The sequence below is a fragment of the Bombyx mandarina genome, chromosome 01 (genome assembly GCF_030267445.1).
Source record: "Bombyx mandarina strain Sakado chromosome 01, ASM3026744v2".
In the NCBI taxonomy this organism is placed as follows: domain Eukaryota; kingdom Metazoa; phylum Arthropoda; class Insecta; order Lepidoptera; family Bombycidae; genus Bombyx; species Bombyx mandarina.
In genome coordinates, this window is record NC_143208.1 from 2955280 (window position 1) to 2977109 (window position 21830).

Here is a 21830-nt window from a genome sequence, read left to right on the forward strand (position 1 = left end):
CTTTGTAAAGATCTGATTACACCAATTGAAGTTATTTCCTTTATCAAATATATTATTTATTACAAGCAATTTTTTTTATAATTTGTTCGTTTTATTAAATTTTAATTTCATAATTTGTATTATATTCTAAGCACATTATCGTGTCCACGGTATATTAAGGTTTTAATAGGTTAATAGAAATATAAAAGAATCCATTAGATCAATTTAAATATATAAAAAGAAGTCAGCAATAATGCAATCTTTCGAACTCTTCGTGATAAAAATTCAACTTACGTCCAATATTGAATGCATTCCAAACGATTGGATCCTTACCATTAATATTTTTCAATTAAGTAGTGGAAATTTTGTGAAACTGATTATCTACATGTCACGAAATGCAGCAGTGAAGCTGTTTCTTTAGTTTTATGTATGTTGGGGTGGCAGTGATCACTTGCTATCAGAAAAGCAGATTTTTCGTTTGCCTATAAGAAAAAACATTTGGAAATAAATGAAAGTTGAAAAAGTTCACCCCCCCCGGCCAGGGAATCGAACCCGGATCCTCCCATTCTCAACACGAATGGACGTACTATCCATTATACCACCGAGGGATATTCCTATGAACTAAAATTTTCGATGTTTATCTCCGAATTATGTAACGTAGGTAGTACAGAAAATTATAACTTAATTCGTAAACAATAAAGCTCCTAGTATTCTGAACTCCTACAGTAAAATCGGATCAATACTGGGTGGGATTCAAGAGCTGTAGCTTGGTCAGTTCCAGCTCCATCTAGCTTCATCTAGTTCAACTTCTAGCACATTCTGCGAATTTTGTCAAGCCAATAGGGTACAACACCAGTTTTCTCAGCTTCTTCAAAGATGGTGGTACTAACCTACAGTATGTAACAAAAAAGATATTATTTCCCCACAAAATTTATAGCTTATCGAAACCTCAGTTAATTATGAGAAAAAGTTATTATTATATACATTGAATATTTTATTACATAGCAGTAAAAAAGTTCACAATGATGAAGTCCCGATCGAGAAACGCCCGAGAAAAGTACGAACTTGTCTTTTCTAATTTGGAACGAAAATAACAAAACGTTTAGGCAATATAGCATGTCCAAAATATTTTAATTATGTACGCCATATAGTGGATGTACTTAAATATCGATAAAAAAAATCTCCTTGACGGGGAATCTAAGCCCAGTCTATTGTGTGACAGGCGAATATACTCACCACTATACTAACAGGGATCACACTTGATTCAACATATTTTTCGTTTTAGCATTGGTGTACAATATAATTTTTAATCTATAGGACGCGATTATTTCTATGGTATCATCTTAAACGGGAACTTGAAATACTAGCTTCTACATTTTTTTATGGGGCTTCGATGGGCAAATTAACTTTCACGGTTCACCTGATGATGCAGAGCGGCTACCAAAGCTCACTTGAATGGCAACGAGTATGGCGTTGAGATATTAAATCCAAGTCTAAGCTGCAAAAGCCATTAAATAAATCTTATTTCAATCATTATTGATAAGATTAGGTTAAGTTCATGTGACCGCGTGGTACCGCGCGGTGCAAGTTCAATTCTAAACTGTGTTTATTGTTCACATAACGGCGCGGTTAGCTGCGACCCGCGCGCAGTTTGGGTTTCAAATAATTTTCAACGCAATCATATAAAAAATAAAAAAAAAAGGAAACTGACATCCTTAAAGTAGTTACAAGAAATTCTTCGTGCCGTCTCAGGTCGGGATATAAAGTTACAAAAAGGCTTGAAGAAAGTCTTTCACTTAATATAGGATGCCCCAGTTTCGTCTTTGTCTTCTTCTCTGACGTCTCAGTTTTCGGTATAAAATCGATAAGCAAATTTGCCTCTTCCACGTCAACCAGAGTGTTGCGCGTACATATTTTGTCGTGTGAATGCTTCCACCGGGCGGTCATATGAACTTAGCCTTAACGTCTAATATGGTTCTTTTTTTTTTTGGTCTGGTGGAAATCGTCGGACTTCGCCCTCCACTGGGGATGGAGGGCGGGGCATGTCAGAGTCGAACTGACTAAAACCTGCCTGTCGCTCAACAACCAATGTCCAAACCTCGCATGAGACAGAACTCATGAAAAGGCAAAGGGGGGAAAAGGAAGTACTTAGTGCGGAGCACTTCTCTCCCATCACCAGCCCTCTCGGTCGCAGGCTATCCGAAGCCCGCCTAGATGGCGCCGGATAGAATGAGTTATCCTACGAAATACCCCGCTGGGCCAGAACCAGCGTTGGTCAAGGATAGCCGGTCTTCCATCACCCGGATGCTCTTGCGTAAAACGCGTGCAAAGCATCTGCACGTTATCTTCTTAGGCCCCCCTCGTTGGTCCCCAGACCGACATGTGAGGGGGACCCGAAACACTTAGAGGGCCAAGGCTTGGGCGAGATCGGCCTCCCTGGCCCCCGCTCGACGGCGGCGGGATTTTGCGTCTCACACGCGCCCCGCCGCCTCCTTCTACGAGATAGTGCACTCGCAGAAGTCGAGCATCGCCTTCCATGACTCGTCGTCGCCGAGCATCGATGCCACAACACTCGGCAACGTCAAGTCGTTTCCTAAACGTCTAATGTGGTTACTGCTAATTAGTTGACTAACATAGTTCGAAAAAATCATTAAATACTTATCGGTATTTTACAAAGGAGGCTTTGACTTGAAAATTTTACGACAAGAAAAGCCCTACCTACTTTGTGGTAAATAAGGATGTATTAAAAGTAATGGTGGAAACTTCGGTTAAAAAAGAGGTATTCCCAGCGGGGGCTCGAACCCCGGTCTCTCACGTGACAGGCGAGCATACTGACCCACTGTACTACCGAGGATTGTACTGAAATATATTAAAGTCAGGATCACTTGAATCTAGATTTCGATCATTTTCAATTACAAAATGCACCTGCTGCAATAATGCAGTACAGTGTTATTCAAAACATATATAGTCTACAATGCCATAGCGCTGAACTGCAGATAGTGACGGGAAAAGCTTGTTCTATAGCCCCATCTAGCTTATAATTAATGTATATGGTTCAGAGCGGTTTTGCTGAGGTTTGAGAACAAAAATGATTTTATCCGATTCCGCCTAAATGGGGCTTACACAAAGTCCTGATTTATTTTGCTCCACTATAACCTTAAGGAGATCAGAAATTTTGTGGTTTTTTTTTTTGATTCCGACACAGATGTAGCCTTCTTTTTGGCCCATACTCTATATCTAGTAAATCTAGTAAATCCGAATAAAAAGGAAATCTTGTCTGGCATTGAATAAAACAAAAACGATTAACCTAGTTTATTAGCTCATTAATAAGTATCGACTTATAGAAATATACACAAAACACATAACTCTCTGATCTCCTTAGGTTTATAATGGAGAAAAATAAATCAGGAGTTTGTGTCAGCACCATCTGTTCGAAGTCGGATAAAATAGTTTGTTTTGTTCTCAACCCTCAGCGAAACTTCTATGAGAAAGTCATACATTAATTACAAGCTAGATGGAGCTATAGAACAACCTAACCCTGTTACTACCTGCAGCTGAGCGCATGCCATTGTAAACTTTATTTTCTGAACAATACTGTGCTGCATTATTGCAGCAGGTGCAGTTTGTAAATGAATATGATCGAAATCTAGATTTATGGAATCCTGACTTTAATGTATTTCAGTACAATCCTCGGTAGTACAGTGGGTCAGTATGCTCGCCTGTCACGCGAGAGACCGGGGTTCGAGCCCCCGCCGAGGAGATCTCTTTTTTCAATACGTTTTTATTAGCATGACCTGTACGTTATCTATCCATTTAATGGGATCTTTCAACTTATTATGTTGCAACTTTAAAATGTGGTTAAATTAAATATTTGCACACGAATCAAGGACTAATGAATGACGTTACAATAATTATGTAATTTTGGCCTAATATCATGATTGAGATCGCCAAATTACTTTGTTTTGTTTTTATTACGACATGTTATTTTGGCGGATTTTCTTAACTTTTAAACAATTGTAGTTTATTTTTATGGTTTTTTACATGTACTTCAAAGAGAGCATCGTGAGATATAATTAATAATGCGATCTAAAAAAGAAATGAATATCGTTCAAAATTGTGCATAGACCTGTATTTTTTCTCTAAAGAGATTGCCGGATCTAGGATTATGTTTCGTAGGTGGAACAAATTATAAGTCATTTTAACTTAAATGTGATCACATCACAGTTATTGAAGGTCAAAAAATACGTTTACAACCACCGATTACAAAATGGTTCACTGAAGAAAACCATCCAAATACATTTAGCCGGCTATCATTTTTAAAAAGTCAGAAGTTGAATTGGAATCTGTCCCGAATTCGAAGATATGTTTTAGAGATAAAACTGAAGACGCGATAGGTGTAAAAATTACTTTCATTAATATTTTAATATAATTAAAAATGAAATCAACTGACCCACATAATCGTTGTTATTTAGTGGGTATTGATAAAATGCTTAGACTCAATTTACTTGATACAAAATGATATTGGATTACTTTAGTGTTAAATTTTATGTGATCTGGAACCCTGTATTTTACTATTAATTTTACTGTGCATGGTTTTCGTGAACTCATTTTATAAATATAATTAATTGAATGCCCTCGCTGACGGACTAGATTTATTTCCCGTTCTGATTTATATCATAATAATATTATACAGAAAGGAGACTATATTTTGTGTCAGCACCATCTATTTAGATTTGAGTAAAGCAATTCGTTTCTAAATCCTGACAGAACTTTCTCGCATAGCTGAGCTAAAATTTTCCAAATGCAAGCTAGATGGAGCTGACTTACAGGACAATCTTACCTTGTTACTTACTAGCTGCAGCTGGGCACTGAGCGATTGTCAACCTTATTCTCTAGAGGGTACTATACTGCATTAATGCAGCAGGTGCATTTTGTAATTGAAAATGACCGAAATCTAGATTCAACTAATCCTGACTTTAATGTATTTCAGTACAATCCTCGGTAGTACAGTGGGTCAGTATGCTCGCCTGTCACGTGAGAGACCGGGGTTCGATCCCCCGCCGAGGAGATCTCTTTTATGTTTGGTTTTGTAACTTTAATTCTGTTGTCCTTTATTATTTAATTAACTGTTAAAATACTATGTATTTACATACAACTATTTTTCAAAATGGAAAACATTTCATCAAAATAAAGGACAAGTACCTGATATTTGCTTCACAGAACCACGCCAGCTTCTTGTAATACATATTTTAGGCCCGAACTATTTAACAATAGATTACGCTGAATATTTTAATTTTGTTTTCTAGACTAGTAGGACCCGTGGCCAGCTCTCTGCAAAGCGCCTATTCTATTGAATATACTAATTACTAAATACCTATATATATGTGAGTAATAATTGAATATGCAATGTCGAAAAGGGCACATCTCTGAAAATGTAAAATGTTCAGGAAATGAAAAAAAACTGATTATTTTCTAAAGCAGTGTAAAATTAAAAATATTAACTTTTGAGATATATTTTAGTGTTAATTAGCGATTGAAAATTACTGGAATTATTATAAAATGGGTGTAGGTAAGCCTCAAAACTACATGTATATGAAAAAATGTATTTGACAAAATATGCGACATGTGCCCTTTTTGAAATTGCATATTCAATTATAGTAGTAATAAAGGCGTTCTCCTGAATTCACTTAGCTTAGAATATAATTCGAGCTTGTATCTAAATTCATAAAGATTTATCTTTTCAATTTTACTTATTACATTTGTGTCTTGTTGTCTTTTATTCTAGACATATTGTTAAGAAAAAACTATTTGCAAAACAATTTACTGATAACAACAAGGGCTGTGACTGTTTCTTAATAAAACAAAATACATTTTGGTCAGTTGCAATATGAAGGATTCAACAAAAATGCATAAGTTTTATGAAATAATATCACACAATCATTCAATAATCTCAACTAGATTTATGATTATTTTTTAATAAAGTTTAATGGTAAATGCATATATTCATATTTAATCAAAACGTAACATCACACTCGTAGCGAAAAAAAAGAATATCGTTTTTCTATTGAATTTATAACAGTATACTATTCTATTTCAACGAGGACTGTCCGTCCATATTCGGTGAGAATGTTGATACTATTGTACATCAGTCGACAGCGAAGTAAACTAGTATTGCATAATTGTTAAAAAAATTCCTAATATATTCTGAACAAATTTAAACATTATTAAATTGTTATCATTAATTAACCTGTGTTTTGAATTACCCAAAAGAAAATGTAAAATAATATTATGTAATGTGTATGTATGTAACTGTGTGTTCATTAAAGTTACATCAGGTATGAAATGTAATAATAAAGTTACAATGAAGATTAAATAAGAACTACCATAAGTGAGACAGTCGTAGCTTCTACAATGCTATCTTTGAATGTTGATAAAACAAAACTAAAGATTTAATAGCATTCGAATATATAAAAAATACAAATCATATCGCTTTACTACCACTGCTCAAATTTGCAAGAAAAAACCTTCCTGGCGGGGAATCGAACCCCGTTCTCTTGCGTGACAGGCGAGTATACTCACCACTATACTACCGAGGATTGTATTTAAGACATTGAAACACTCCATTGCAAATTGTGCAGACAATCTGAAAATGTATAGTCGATTATTATATAATAAACCTTCGCAAAAGCATGGAGTCGTGATAGTGTGTGTCCTTCTTATGGAAACTTTCACTCGTATCTCTGATGCAAGCGCGATGATTACTGAGATTCCTGTACACATTAAAATGGGGCAAAATAATATTTGGGAGATAAACTATTAGGTAAATTAAAATATTCTAAACAGCTAAAAATAAATAGTCCTATGTGTGCATAAATACATACAATACATATAAACGACTTAAAAAAAATTTTTAGTAGGTACTGACTTTCCATATTGTATCCATTTAAACTGGCTTACCACAGAACGTTTGTTTTACGGCTAAATAGGCGAAATATCACAAGCCCCGGACAGCTTTACAACTAGTTCTATTACGCATCATTTGGCTCATTATGTAGTAAATATGTAATAGCTACAAAACGACGAGTGTCTAATAAAAAATACAATTATGCTCTCTCACGAAAAGTGGCTACCCTCTGGAACATGTTACACAAATCTGTTTTATATGGCTGTAGAAGTAAATCACCGGTCAAAAATGTTTTATTATGAAAAACCTTTAGCTTAATGACCAGTGGTGTGTATATTTTTTAAATGCGAGAACAAGCTAGCGAGGTGCTAAGTGGCTATCACAGCCCAAATGAATTTTCCATGAACCGTGTGCTTGTCTGCAAAGGTAATTTAAAAAAAAACATTAGAACGTTCAGATCTCTTGATAAATGAGTCGACTATTATCAAAGGCGGCAATCTGACTTTTGGACGATGATTGGTAAATCAGAAAAACGAATTATTGACTTTGTATTCCATCGGCAGTCACAAAACTCTTCGGAACGACATTTTAGATAAATAACAGGTTAACTATTAACCTTTATTTAATGCAGGTTTTGAACCGTATTCTTTGAAGGAGACGATTATATTCAAATCAATCTGTATTGACATATCAATAATTTTTTTTTGTCTAAATGCACAGATTGCCACCTTTGATAATAGACGACTCAAATGTAAGTATGGTTCAACCATTAAGTATATTTTATAATGAAACGTAATTTATTTTCAAAGAATCTTAAATTTATACATAGGTAAAAGATTTCCTTTTATTTGGGTGGATACACTGTGCCATTGTCTGAAGTAAATCATAGAACTTCAATGGTACTGTCCTATAAGTTTTCCCAGACAAACCAATAACGAAATGACGTTTTGCGTTAACTACACCTGACCGTCTAGGACTTAAAAAAACTTTCAAATCCACGGCGTTGTCTACGTCGTAGCACTCGCGTAGACAACGAGCAGTTACGCATATCCGTAGCATCCCTATGAAAATCGCGATACCCCATGAAAATTTAACAACGATGTTTCTTCATTTTGTATTTATGATCGGTTTTTATAAACTAAAAACGGAATACATTTCCAATAGAACGCAGCGTAATGTGGGAGTAATATAACAGCGTAAGATTTCGACTGAAGATAATTATTTATTGCAAAGCGAACAGCTTTAGTAGGTGATCTTATATTATTGAAATTTCGTCTTTTACTTTCAGATACTCGACATTCAACGTTGCTAATCATTTGAACCTTAAAATACACTATTATCTTAAATACTGAAAGATAACAAATCCTCTAAGCACAAAAAAAGGATCGACTGACTTGATCATGACATCGTTACTTGATTTGTCTGGAAAATTTAAAATTGGATTGTTTGGAGTTAAAAACTCATAAAGAGATCTCGGCAGGGGCTTGAACCCCGGTCTCTCGCGTGACAGGCGAGCATACTGACCCACTATACTACCGAGTATTGTATTGAAATACATTAAAGTCAGGATTAGTTGAATTTAAGTTTCGACAATATTCAATTTCTGTACTGCTTAGAGAATAAAGTCGAGAATTGTTAAGCGCCCAGCTGCAGCTAGTAAGTAACAGTGTAAGCCTGCTCTAAACCCAATTTCGCTTAGAATCAATAACTTTATGTTCAGCTCTCAGACGAGTTCCGCTTCAACGGACTCTGCCTAGATGGTGCTGATACAAACAAATCCTGCCCTTTACTTGTCGTGTCTCGAACGCAGCTTAGGAAGCTGAGATTTTTTCAAATATATTTGTTGAAATCAGACTTTGCAAATAAGTAGCCTTTATTTAAGATTGAAAATTGTTGAGTCAGGCCGCGCTGTCTGTGGATGATAGGACTGTAAAATCTTCGCTAAAAATGAAAGCTCCAAAGAGGTATTTTTGAGAGACGTGAAAGTGTCAATTCGATTGTATTTCAACTTTTCTGTTGTAGGGGAGGAACACACAACAACACTAAACTATTTCGCTACACAAATAAATAGGAAGCAATTACTGTGCAGACTCAGAATCCCCCCTACTACTAAATATGCAAATTTATCAACTTGCAAGTTTTATTGCATATTGTTATCCTTACTTCATGTAATTCGTTCAGCAATTGGTTTGGTACATATTTAAAAAAAAAATAACTTTCCTGCAGTATAAAGTAGACACGAGAAGACTAGACTCTTCGGTTTCTGATGGGGCGGCGTCATAGAAATGAGTTTCTCGTGGAGGGGACTTTTTTGTGTCAACACCATCTGGTCAAAGTCCGGTAAAATAATTTGTTTTGTTTTCAACCCACACAAGGACATCTCTGAGATTCGAAATTAAAATAGTGATTTTAAGCTAGATGGAGTTGATTGATATAACAAGCGAACTCTGTTAATGCTGCTCGCAGCTAGGCACTGTGCGATTGTCGACTTTATTCTCTGAACGTTACAGTGTTGTATTACTGCATCAGGTGCGTTTTACAATTGAATATTGTCAAAATTTTTATTCAAGTAATCCTGACTTTAACTTGATTTAGTACGATCCTCGGTAGTACAGTGGGTCAGTATGCTCGCCTGTCACGCGAGAGACCGGGGTTCGATCCCCCGCCGGGGAGATCTCTTTTACTGATGATTTTTCGTACTACAAAGCAAATTAAGAAAATTACAGTCACAATAGAAACTGTGAGCTACATACTTGTGATCATGTAGCGTCGGCCTAGATTAGAACCACTCTTATTTTTTCACGTGGGTATCGTAAAAGGCTATTGAGGGATTCGGCGGAGAATGGGCAACAAAATTACAAAATTTCGCGTAAACATTTAAACATCGCACGACCCTGCTCTCATTTTTTTTTTATAGTAATTACCGGACTTTATGCTATAAATGAGAATTACATGAATGGTTTCAAAAAACGCTCAGCTGTTTCGCTAGAATAAAATTAAGATCACAAAGAACGCAAAGTAACAATTACAAGTAAAAAAGGTAACACCTGAACAAAACAGTTGATATTTAATTTCGTACCAGTCCCATTGTCGATACCAACGACCATAAGACACTAAAACAGCCCTTTGATAACAATGTCACAGGTTGAAGTTATTGATTAGGACTGAGTATCTCTGTTTTTAGTTATCCAGAAACTCGAAATTATATTTTTAACATGAAGTCTGCCCACAAGGACACGGTTGGCGTCCTTCCAGAAGTGTATTTACATTTTAATGGTACAGCGTTAGAAGCAATAAATTGTCTACAAGCGTAGACTGATAAAATAAGCTGCATGCAATTCGTTACTTGATGTAAACGCCGCTATTAATAGTGATAACTTTATTTCAAAGAATAATTGTCATGTACATATATACATTTCCTTACGACTAAGTTAGTACAACAGTATTGAACTATTTCGCATATAAAGTCCGTCTTGAGCATCTAGAAGATTCATGAGTGCGTTCTTTTGTGTGTTCATGGAACACCGGCCACAGAATCTGTAATAATGAAAACCAGGCATGGATTTTTTTACGAAAAAAAGCATCAACGTGTCTTAAGAAAATATTAGTATATCGAAACAAATTGCGATTCCGGTGACCTCGGTCGATGATCTAGCATTAATGACACTACATTATCATATGCAACGAAACCATGAGGAATCTGTTCTATATCTAAGTTCTATAGTTTTGACTACTACTATTAAACTATGCTTGCACTACGATACAAACTCATTAATGTTTGATCGCGTCATCTAGTGAATGTCGCGAGACACTAAAGCTGATTGAGCATTGCGTGACGTCACACAATAACCCTCGGTTTCTAGTGTGATTAGGTCACCACGTGAACAATATATATTTTAATGCAGAGCCACAAAAATCACACATTATATACTTTACGCACAAGTACCACTTCGTAAATAAACTTTTGTCTAAAGATGGTTTATGGAAATAGTGAACACGTGACCAAATGAGTTATGATATAGAAAACTGATTGTTTGCACAAGTAGTTTAATGATTAAATTTGAGTGCTTAATTCGCAGCAGCTGCAGCAGGAATATTGTGTAGGATTGGGTAGACGCTCACCTCCGCCCGTACTTGCAGTTATACTGGCGAGTCGAAACAAAATAGTGTGGCCTGAGGCAGAAGCCGCGGCTCTGTAACTTTGAGTTGACAGCGTTACATAAGCGCAGTTTTCTTTGCGCAGAACAAAGTTTTTGCTTGGAAATTAATTTTTTATATACGTTCTCGAAACTCATAAACTGTAACTCTAAAATATTATTAAAACGAACACCGGTTTACTAATCTAGTTTATTTCTTCATTTTGTAATTGCACGATCGCTATTTCGATTTTATCATAACGGAATTGCATGCATACATGTAACAAAACAAAATACATCGATTGATCAAACTAGGTGGCGCTATGCCACCTAGTTTCGTTCTCGACTCTCAGAAATAAATATTTGAGGCTTGAATGTAACTTTAGTAATTATAAGCTAGATGGAGCTGTCCTAAAAACAAGCCTAACCCATTATTACCCTCAGCTGGCCTCTGTGGGATTATAGACCTTACGTATTAAAAGATACAGTGTTGCATTATTGCACCAAGTGCATTTTGTAATTGGAAATTGTCGAAATCTAGATTCAAGTGATCTTGACTTTAATAAATTTCAGAACAATCTTCGGTAGTACAGTTGGTCAGTATGCTCGCCTGTCACGCGAGAGACCGGGGTTCGATCCCCGCCGAGGAGATTTATTTTTGTCTTGGTTATTGATTTTTTGTTGTTGTAGCATGTTGAAAAATACGTATTTTACTTTTTTTTATTGCGTAGATGTTTGGACGAGCTCATAGCCCACCTGGTGTTAAGTAGTTACCGGAACCCATAGACATCTACGACGTAAATGCCGCCGCCCACCTAGAGACATTCGTTCTAAAGTATCAGTTTTAACCATACGACGGCTGCCCCACCCCGCAAACCGAAACGCATTACTGCTTCACGGTAGAAATACTCAGGGTGGTAGTACCTTCACGCGCGGACTCACAAAACATCGTATCATTAACTCAGTTCAACTAATTCACCTAATTAAAAAAGATGATCTCATCATCATCATCAGCCTGCGGCAGTTCACTGCTGGACAAACCGAGCATAGCTCGCTCCATAGCTCGCTGAGTAACTTTTAATTGGTGGAGTAGTCGCACAGTCAGTGTCCACGTTTCGGCTCCGTAGGTAAGCACGGGTAGGACGCACTGATTATAGACCTTTGTCTTCAGACATTGTGGTATGGGCGACGAAAAGACCTGACGAAGCTTCCCGAACGCTGCCCAGCCCAACTGAATCCTTCTGGTCACTTCCTTCTCAAAGCTGTTTCTACCTAGTTGTATGGTCTGTCCCAGGTAGACATACTCTTGAACAACCTCGAGAGGTGTACCGCCAACATCGATTGGTCTCGGAATGACGTTTCCATTAAACATTACCTTGGTTATATCCAAGTTCATTCCGAGGCCAACCCGTTGGGATGCAGTATTAAGGCTGTGCACCATTTCTTGTAGGTCCTGCAGCGATTCCGCCATGATGACGATATCATCGGCAAAGCGAAGATGTGAGATATACTCGCCGTTTATGTTAATGCCGCGTCCGTTCCAGTCCAGAGTCTTGGAGACGTCCTCCAGTGCGTTTATAAACAGTTTCGGGGATATAATATCCCCCTGTCTTACACCTCTGCGTAGCTGGATTGGTCTCGTCTGGTCTTTCTGTATTTGGACGGTCATGGTAGCGGCATCGTACAGGCATCTTAGTGCATCGATGTATCGCCAGTCAGCTTGACACCGCTGCAAAGATTCCAGAACAGCCCAGGTCTCGATCGAGTCAAAGGCTTTCTCGTAGTCCACAAACGCCAGACATAGTGGCAGATTATACTCTTCAGTCTTCTGTATAATCTGCCGAACTGTGTGAATGTGGTCCACGGTACCAAATCCTCTTCGGAATCTTGCCTGTTCCGGAGGCTGGAAGTCGTCAAGTCTCTGAGCAAGACGATTTGTTATGACTCTTGAAAACAATTTGTAGACGTGGCTCAGGAGCGAGATGGGGCGATAATTCTTTAAAAGTGTTTTATCTCCTTTCTTAAAGAAAATGACAACTATGCTCCTGCTCCACGCCTTTGGAGTTTTACCGGTAAAGAGGACAGTGTTGAAGAGCTTCTGGAGCTCCCTAATAACAGGAAGACCTCCTGCTTTCAAGAACTCAGAAGTAACACCATCCTCCCCCGGGGCCTTTCCGTTTTTAAGTTTTTCAAGAGCCATCCCGATCTCATCTACACTAATCTGTGGCAGCTCGTCGGTGTAGTGGCGGGACAGTGTGGCTCGGACATCTGCTGGGTCGGAAACAGGCTTAGTTGCTTTGGAAGTATAGAGGCCTCCGTAGAAGTCCTCAATTTCCCTGAGAATCTCCGGTTTGGAGGCGAGAATTTGGCCATCCCTTTTGGTCAGTTTTGTAAGGTGGCTTTTACCAAGACGCTGCACGAACACCTTGGCTCCTCGGTTTTGCTCGATTGCGTCATTGATCCGCTGAGTATTGTACCGTCGGAGATCGCATCGTATCAGCGTCCTGATTTTCTTATTTAGAGCCACCTTCTCTGATTGTGTGGCCTGTGTGTTTTCTCGCCTTTCTTCCATTAGCCGGAGAGTCTCGGATGATAGCTTTGATGTTCTGCCTGTACGACCCTTTGGACACAGTCTCTGTCCCTCTTGTCTCAGTATCCTTACCATGCCATCTAAGGCCTCGTCTACGTCTGTGGTGGTTTCCAAGGCAGCGAATCGGTTGTGGAGATCTAGCTGGAATTGCTCCGGATCTACAGCCATGTGATGTAGGCTGGGTCGAAGCGTAGACTTTATCAGACGAGTGCGTTCTAACTTGAAGTCCATATTCAGTGTGCCTCTGACAAGTCGGTGATCACTACCGGTATTGAACCTGCTGATCACAGAGACATCCCTGAATATATGCTTCTTGTCCGTCATAATAAAGTCTATCTCGTTTTTCGTCACAGTGTCGGGGCTTAGCCAAGTCCACTTCCTTTGTGGCTTCTTTTTAAAGAACGAGTTCATTAGAAAGAGCCTCTCGCGCTAAAGGAAGTTGACTAGCATTTGCCCCCTGTGGTTCCTACATCCATAACCGTAGGATCTTAGCACCGATTCGTCGCAAGTCTGTACTCCCACTTTAGCGTTAAAATCATTGAAGTGAGCTTTTGTGGTATCGTGCAGAGCCCTGGTGATATCGTCGTACACAGCCTCCACATCGTCATCCGAGTATGACGAAGTCGGTGCATATACTTGCACCACCTTAAGGGAGTACCTTTCGGTAAGCTTAATTACGAGGTACGCTACCCGTGTTGACACACTGGATACCTCCACAATGTTGTCCGTGAGGATTTTATTGACGAGAAAGCCAACTCCACCTTGTCCAGGTTGGTCTCCTTCCCGGAAGTAGAATAGGTGGCCTGAGTCTAGAGTTATGACGTCCTCCCCCTGTCTTCGGACTTCGCACAACCTTAGTACGTGCCATCGTATCCTTCCTAATTCCACTTCCAGTTCCTCAATATGTTCGTCAAGCCGCAGGGTCCGGGTATTGAGAGTCGCCAGGGTCATTTGGTGGTAGCTGTCCGTAGCCCGGGGATTCTTCGCACCCCCTGCCTTACCGTTACCATGACTGCTACCGTAGCCAGGGATAGTAAAGCTGCCGGGAACTGGGGGCCGTTTTTTATTTGTAGCTGCCATAAGGGGGGGGGGTTATGCCGTAATCGCCACGCTTGGCAGGCGGGTTGGCGATCGCAGTGCTCGGTGCCTTGCACCGGTAATGCTGCTGCCCATTACCGGCCAGGAGATTTCCGCACCGAGCGGTTTTGTTGATGGTTATTCCGCCATCTATCGGTCGCCAAAGCCCTGTCCGTCAATCAGCAGGATGCACCACGTGCAGGTAGGGTTGGCACTTGAGACAGTGTGGTGTTAATTTGCCCCATTACATCCCCTACAAAAGATGATCTGATATGAAAATAATAATTAAAAAATCAACGATCCACATTCAATTTCCCTTGCTTTAGGATTTTCTCATGGGTCATGTAACGTAAACAAAAAATAGAAAAGAACAAGTTCACTGAAATCCGCTATAGAAAATATTTTCATAGACACAGACATATCACATACTGACTACTATAGAAAATGTAACCGTGGACTTCATTAGGATCAATAGATAAGCCAACAAAATGAGACAAGCAAAAATTATAGAAATGACAGATTTATTTAAGTAACACTGAGCTTATTAATTACACTCAAACCAAACCAAAATGAAGAGGCTTCGCTTAAGCTCAAGCGACTCAACTGTGTACAAGATTTTCGTGTTTTCAAATAGCTTATTATTAATAATTATTAAGTATGTTAAATACCTCGCCAACTCTTTATGTAACTGAATACACTAGAACGGACAGGCTACATTTTCAATCAATCACGTACATACGTCACGTAGTTCGAATCAAGAAAAGGCAATCGTAATATTTACAAGAATAACGTTATTTTTACATTACAACCGTTTGAATTTCATGTTGTTGAATTTAAATCACTCTAATATTTACTTCAGCACTGAAATAATATTTGAGCACTTGCGTTCGTCCGCGTTCGTATGAATACTGTCGTTTGGGACTGGAGTGTCGCCTTTCGACGTTTTCTGACGTCAAGTCTGTGTCTTACGCAATCTTTAAGCGACTTTACGATTCTTAGGCGCCTAAGTACGCTATTCAGACAGTCACAGTCTGTAAGATTCGATTTTAGAATCAGAATCTCTACAGAATCTTCTCTATTTTATTGAAAATATCATGGTATTCGGAAGGCAACTTTATTTTACACTCAGAATGCTAACGCTTAACATCAGATGCAGAAACATTCAAACGAAATGCTTTAAAGGATATTAACGTTACGAAGTTGTGATTGTTTTCTTTTTATAAACCCAGTCTAGGGACAGTTGAGTCACCACGAAATAGACCAAAAAAACTTATGAACGATATTAATTAAAGCGATTTCTGTAAGCAAATGCGTTTGTTTCAGGAGACAAATGGCTGGTCTCGTGCCTCGGGGTATTGTACCTGTGCAAAGGTCTCTTCTACCGAGTGGTCCCGGCAGATCAGCGCATGGATACATCATACGCAGGCGTATTCAGGTATAAAAATACTCAAGAAAACTCGTTACAATTTGTATCTATATCTATAGTAGTTTTTACGGACGTAACCATGCATCCGATTGACTTGAAACTTGGTATCCAGGTAGAAAATACATGTACTTAATGGATAGGCTAATATTTATATGAGTGTTGGACTCCCTGCACCAGTTGCGGGGGCGTTAATGATGAGAATCTTTGTGGGGGTGAGAAATAGTAATGTTAATTTTAAATGCCCAGCGAAGCGGACCGGTACAGCTAGTACATTATAATCATGAGCTTTTAAGAGCTTCGAAACATTAGCAGTTCATTCCAAACGTGCATAATGAAAAAACAATTAATAATCGAAAGCTAAAGAGAAGTAAAATTTCGAAATATATGCCCGCACATACGGTGCTATAAAGTCACTTATGCTTGTTTTTGTCAACACTGAACTGGGTATGAGAAAATACATTTTTTAATAGTTATTAGTTAGTGAGACGAGAGAGATGTTTGCTTTTGCCGATGAAGTTTAAACTTGTAGTTTAAATATTATTTTATATCTATAGTCTAGCAGAACTCTACAAGAATTATATAAGCTGTTGAATTTTCCAACGTTTCTCATGCAAAATACATAATTTGCATAAGTGACGTTATCGCACCGTATGTGCGATGTATCTACGTACATTCATTACGGCTTCAGCTAACGCGGCCTGAGCTACAATTAGAACACGGGTTTGACACTGCAATAATTGACTAATGGGACGAGTTACAATTTGCCGGACGACCGAATTTTTTTTGTTGGGTGGACGATCTCACAGCTCACTTGGTGTTAAGTGGTTACTGGAGCCCATAGACATCTACAACGTAAATGCGCCACCCACCGTGAGATATAAGTTCTAAGATCTCAAGTATAGTTACAACGGCTGCCCCACCCTTCAAACCGAAACGCATTACTGCTTCACAGGAGAAATAGGCAGGGCGGTGGTACCTACCCGCACGGACTCACAAGAGGTCCTATCACGAGTGAAATGAAACGAGGGAAATGACAATGAAACCACGAAATTCAGCTCTGAATACTCAAAGCTCGTTACTAATATTGAAAGGGCCAGTAACACCGCTATTGTCAGTTGGTTTATCAGACAATGAAAATATACGTATTCAGCGTAATAGTAATCCGTATTCAGGTTTCGACTATGGTGGTGCGGTCAGTGGTTAGAAGTCCTTGTAGATGACCGCCTCCCGACTGTGAATGGGAAACTGGCTTTCTTACAGACCAGTCAAACGGATCAGCTTTGGCCAGCTCTCCTAGAAAAAGCCTACGCCAAGTAAGTTCTTATTTATCTATAGCAGCGATGGGTAAACTATCTCACTGTCCACCTGGGGCTTATTAGTCACCGGAGCCAGTAGATATCACCAAGTGAATACCACGATTCGCCGTGGGCCTTTAGTTCGAAGTTAATAATGTATAATATAACGTCAGTCCTAACCATCAAATCGAAAGTGTATTAAATTAAATTATTAAATTTAAATGATTATAGAGCTCTAACGCCAATAATATTTTGTCAATTTGACATATACGAGCATTCAAGTTGTTAGTAATCCCACTCGTACCCGCATGGATTTAGTAACTCCTTTTTTTCTTTATTGCCTTTGTAGGCAGACGAGCATACGGTCCACCTGATGGTAAGTGGTTACCGTCGCTCATGGACGTCAACATTGCCAGAGGCAAGCCCAAGCCGCTGCCTACCGTTAAGTAATCTTCGCAAGCCTTGTTTGAAACAGGACATATCATAGCGCTCGGGAAACACCGTGGAGGGAAGTTCATTCCAAATCCGGACGGTACGTGGCAGAAAAGGTCTTTGGAAACGCACTTAATAACTATGCAAAATCGTATCAGATCAATAAGCTTTCAACTTCTAAAATAGGCAAAGTAAAATGTTATTATTTCTATTTGTTCTGGTATTTTCAGTCATTCAAATAAATAAACATACAATCGCTCTGCTATTGAATTGTTACCGAAGTATACACAACCTGGATGCCGAGATGATGACGGATTTCGTCTCAGCTTTAGTAATGATCAACCTGAATTGTAAACTAGACACAAGGATTCAGCGGAACAAATGCATACAGCATTTAACTTCATCTCATTAGATCAAAGAGTCGCTTCTAAGGCAGTGAAATGCTGTAAATATTTGTTATGAATTAAACAAAATTCGTCCCAGTACTTAACTAAAATGCTAATTTGATGTTCAAGTTGTATATCACCATTTCGAATGTCATAGTATTAAGAGATTGCGGTCCTATATGTCAACGTATTTCTTTTTTTTATTGTTTAAATTGGTGGCCGAGCTCACAGCCCGCCTGGTGCTAAGTGGATACTGCCGTTCACAGACATCTACAACGTAAATGCACCACCCACCTTAAGATATAAGTTCTAAAGTCTGAGTATAGTTACAACGGCTGCCCTGCCCTTCAAACCGAAACGCATTACTGCTTCTCGGCAGAAATAGGCAGGATGGTGGTACCTACCCGTGCGGACACACAAGAGGTCCTACCACCAGTAATAACGCAAAATATAATTTTGCAGGTTTGATTTTATAAAAATAATAATAACAATGACAATGTTTCCATCAATCAGATTGCACGGCTCATACGAAGCGTTAAAGTATGGTAGTTTGTTGGACGGATTGGCAGACCTCACCGGCGGCATCACGGAGTCTATCGTTATGCCAGAGCTGTCCGACGGCAGTGCTCTCAGAACTCTACTCGATACGAGCAGTGTGGTCACCGCACATTACTTTCCACCGGTAACTATTATATCTGTGTTCTTTTTATCTTTGCCGACGTAAGAAGCCGGATCATTCACGATCAGCGTACTGCAAACTTAATCTGAAATATATTTTATTATGATCCTTAAGATTCGCTCCGGATTTCATTTATAAAGGATGCACATTTTCAAATGCACGTGTTTATTGCGAACCTTAATATTTATGGTGTTAGATGTGTATTTGATAGTTAAATACCAATATCACCTTAACTATTAATTAACGTACAGATTCCATTATTAGTAGATATGAGGAGATTCGCTGGATATGATAACCGATATAGCCCAACGGATTGCGTGGTAGACGTGGCAGTGGATAGGGCGGTTACTGGGTCTAAAACCCACTGAGTTTCTCGCGGGATCTTCTCATTGGGTCGCGTTTCCGATCCGGTGGTAGATTCTGCGAAGCACGTCTCTTGCTAGGGCCAGTGGGAGAAGCTGATCTAGCCTCTCAAGGCTATCAGCATAGGAAGGAAAAAAAAATCTCGAATGGCGACCGCGTACCGGAAGACGCAGCGTGAATAGGCTTTCCTCCCACAATGGGGTCCGACGACCTGGTGAGAGTTATGGAAATCCGCTAGACGCCACCAGTCTTTCCACTGAATGTCTCTAGCATCTTAAATATAGATAAACGTTATTAAGAGCACAGATTTCAAACGAATACCAGACACCTAGAACACAGTGAAAATAGCTGCTCAACAATTTAGGTTAACGTCTTGGTTGTATTAAAAAAATCATCACGCAGTCCTTCGAAGTTGACACGGAGCACATAGGTTCTCTTATTTAAAATAGCAGGTTACTATTAGTTTCAAAAATCTATATTCTATATGTAATTAATTAACTAATTAAGCTATACTAATATATAAATCTACAGTGGTTTTTACGGATGTTCCGTTATAACTACTGCACCATGCATCCGATTGACTTGAAACTTGGTATCCATGTAGAAAATACATGTACTTAATGGATAGGCTAGAATAATAATGACAATAAATAATAATGTTAATTTTAAATGCGCAGGGAAGCGAGCGAGTACGGGTAGTATGTTATAATAAAATTATAAAGAGGAAAGATTTGTTTGTTTGTTTGTTTCGAATAGGCTCCGAAACTACTGGACCGATTTGAAAAATTCTTTTTCCATTAGAAGGCGACATTGTCCCTGATGAACATAGGCTACTTTTTTTAATTATTTTTTTATTTTTATTTTTTGGTTTCATGTGTGTTTTAATGTTTCCGAAGCGAAGCGAGGGCGGGTCGCTAGTATGTTATATAACTTGTTTATTGCAAATAATTTAATGCAAAGAAAAAATATGTGACGCGCGATTAAAGTGTTACCGTGTAAAAATCCCATAGGTCATGTAAAACACAAACTCACAAACACGTTGAATCTGTGCGTCCGCTTATTTATTTAAATGTTTAAAACGTGTCTGGACATCACTAGCTATATCTATAATCGTGTTAAATTAACATTTTGTTTACTTTGCAGCCAGCTGAAGATAAAACTGCGACAAGCTTAGAATTAGAAATGAATTATAGGATTTATGATGTACAAAAAGTAAGTAACGTATTCAATTGGTATAAAGGATATCTAAACGCTTAGTAAAAAAAATATGTTTTATTTGAAAAATATCTAGTACTGTTAATTAAAAACCACAAAATTACGAGTCATTTTGTGTTTGCCTGTAACCGAAACTCATGAAATGTGAATATGTTCATCTTGAAATATGAGTTTTTAGTTACAATTTTATTGAAATAACGCTTATATTGTTCTTGAGTTTCTCGTGAATGAGGGGGAGATTAATGATGTAATAAATACAATGAGTAAATAAGTAGACGTTTGAAGATGCCCAGATCACATATTGTCTTTTTTTTTATTGCTTAGAGATGGGTGGACGAACTCAAAGCCCACCTGGCATTAAGTGGTTACTGGAGCCCATAGACATCTACAACCGTAAATACCACTTTGAGATATAAGTGCTAAGGTCTCAGTATAGTTACAACGGCTGCTCCACCCTGCAAACCGAAACGCATTACTGCTTCACGGCAGAAATAGGCAGGGTGGTGGAATCGAACCTACGACCCTCGCGCTCAATAGTCACGGACACTAAAACTGCACCGACAACATTCGGAAATACACGTAAATCTTGATCTGTCGACAAATACGTTCGTATTTCAATAATTGAGTGAACAATATAAATAAATGTTCTGTTGTATATTGTATATTGTTAGTGTGTGAGTGACAGTGAAGTGTGAGTATTAAAATGACGGCTGATAGAGGAGAATGGATACGAAAAATTTGTTGTGCCGATCCTACTTTGTGGGATAAGGTTGGTAAAGATAAGGTTAAGAAGAAGTGTAATAAACATTTTTCAGGTCGACACAACAAACGAGCCCGTCTACTTGATTCGGTTGCGGCGACCCCTGGGCCACGGGGAAACGCCGATATCACACATTGTACTAGATACGGCCTTGTGAGTTATTTTTTCTATTTTTTGAAGTGAAAACTTCTTTAGATTCGTTGTGATTTCAAACCGGATGCAACGGAAAAAATGACAGGTAAGAGACACAAATACAAAAATGTGTAGGATGAAGCCAGCAAAGAATGAGACAGAAATATACATACTATTTAATACAGCGCCATCTGTGAGATTTTTTAATACTAACGTGTATATGAAAGCTCTTGTAGTGAATTTTAATTTAGGATTATACGTGAAATTAAAATATCAATTCACAGAGGGCGCTACCTTACAATTATTTACTAATGACAAAATTTTACATATACTTAAGACGTTTAGGATGATTGTATTTTAATTTTGGAAGGTTTCACTTCTACCACGTGTGAATTGCACACATTTTGTTTTTTTGTATTGCTTACATGGGTGGACAAACTCACAGCCCACCTGGTG

The 21830-nt window shown here is 38.5% G+C and overlaps 1 protein-coding gene, 1 long non-coding RNA gene and 4 other non-coding genes across 7 annotated transcripts in view; 4 read left to right on the plus strand and 2 right to left on the minus strand.

Moving 5' to 3' along the window:
- CalpC (calpain C) overlaps positions 1–21830 on the plus strand; it is an 81393-nt gene that overhangs the window by 49087 nt on the left and 10476 nt on the right. Inside the window, exons 4-8 of the mRNA XM_028180123.2 lie at positions 16010–16121; positions 17285–17425; positions 18739–18907; positions 20411–20479; positions 21298–21395. Of these exons, the coding sequence (XP_028035924.2) occupies positions 16010–16121; positions 17285–17425; positions 18739–18907; positions 20411–20479; positions 21298–21395 (589 nt within the window). The remainder of the gene's footprint in view (positions 1–16009; positions 16122–17284; positions 17426–18738; positions 18908–20410; positions 20480–21297; positions 21396–21830) is intronic.
- TRNAD-GUC (transfer RNA aspartic acid (anticodon GUC)) lies at positions 2761–2833 on the minus strand. Its single transcript has one exon. It is a non-coding gene; the product is annotated as a tRNA-Asp (tRNA).
- TRNAD-GUC (transfer RNA aspartic acid (anticodon GUC)) lies at positions 3667–3739 on the plus strand. The gene has a single exon. It is a non-coding gene; the product is annotated as a tRNA-Asp (tRNA).
- Positions 4975–5047, plus strand: TRNAD-GUC (transfer RNA aspartic acid (anticodon GUC)). Its single transcript has one exon. It is a non-coding gene; the product is annotated as a tRNA-Asp (tRNA).
- On the plus strand, positions 9484–9556 carry TRNAD-GUC (transfer RNA aspartic acid (anticodon GUC)). Its single transcript has one exon. It is a non-coding gene; the product is annotated as a tRNA-Asp (tRNA).
- LOC149503453 (uncharacterized) lies at positions 10248–16004 on the minus strand. 2 transcript variants are annotated; one of them, XR_016323107.1, is made up of 3 exons: positions 15355–15993; positions 11006–11082; positions 10248–10420 (listed from the first exon to the last, which is right to left on the minus strand). It is a non-coding gene; the product is annotated as an uncharacterized LOC149503453 (long non-coding RNA). The 2 variants fall into 2 exon arrangements; XR_016323105.1 differs by lacking the exon at positions 11006–11082 and having other exon boundaries at positions 15355–16004.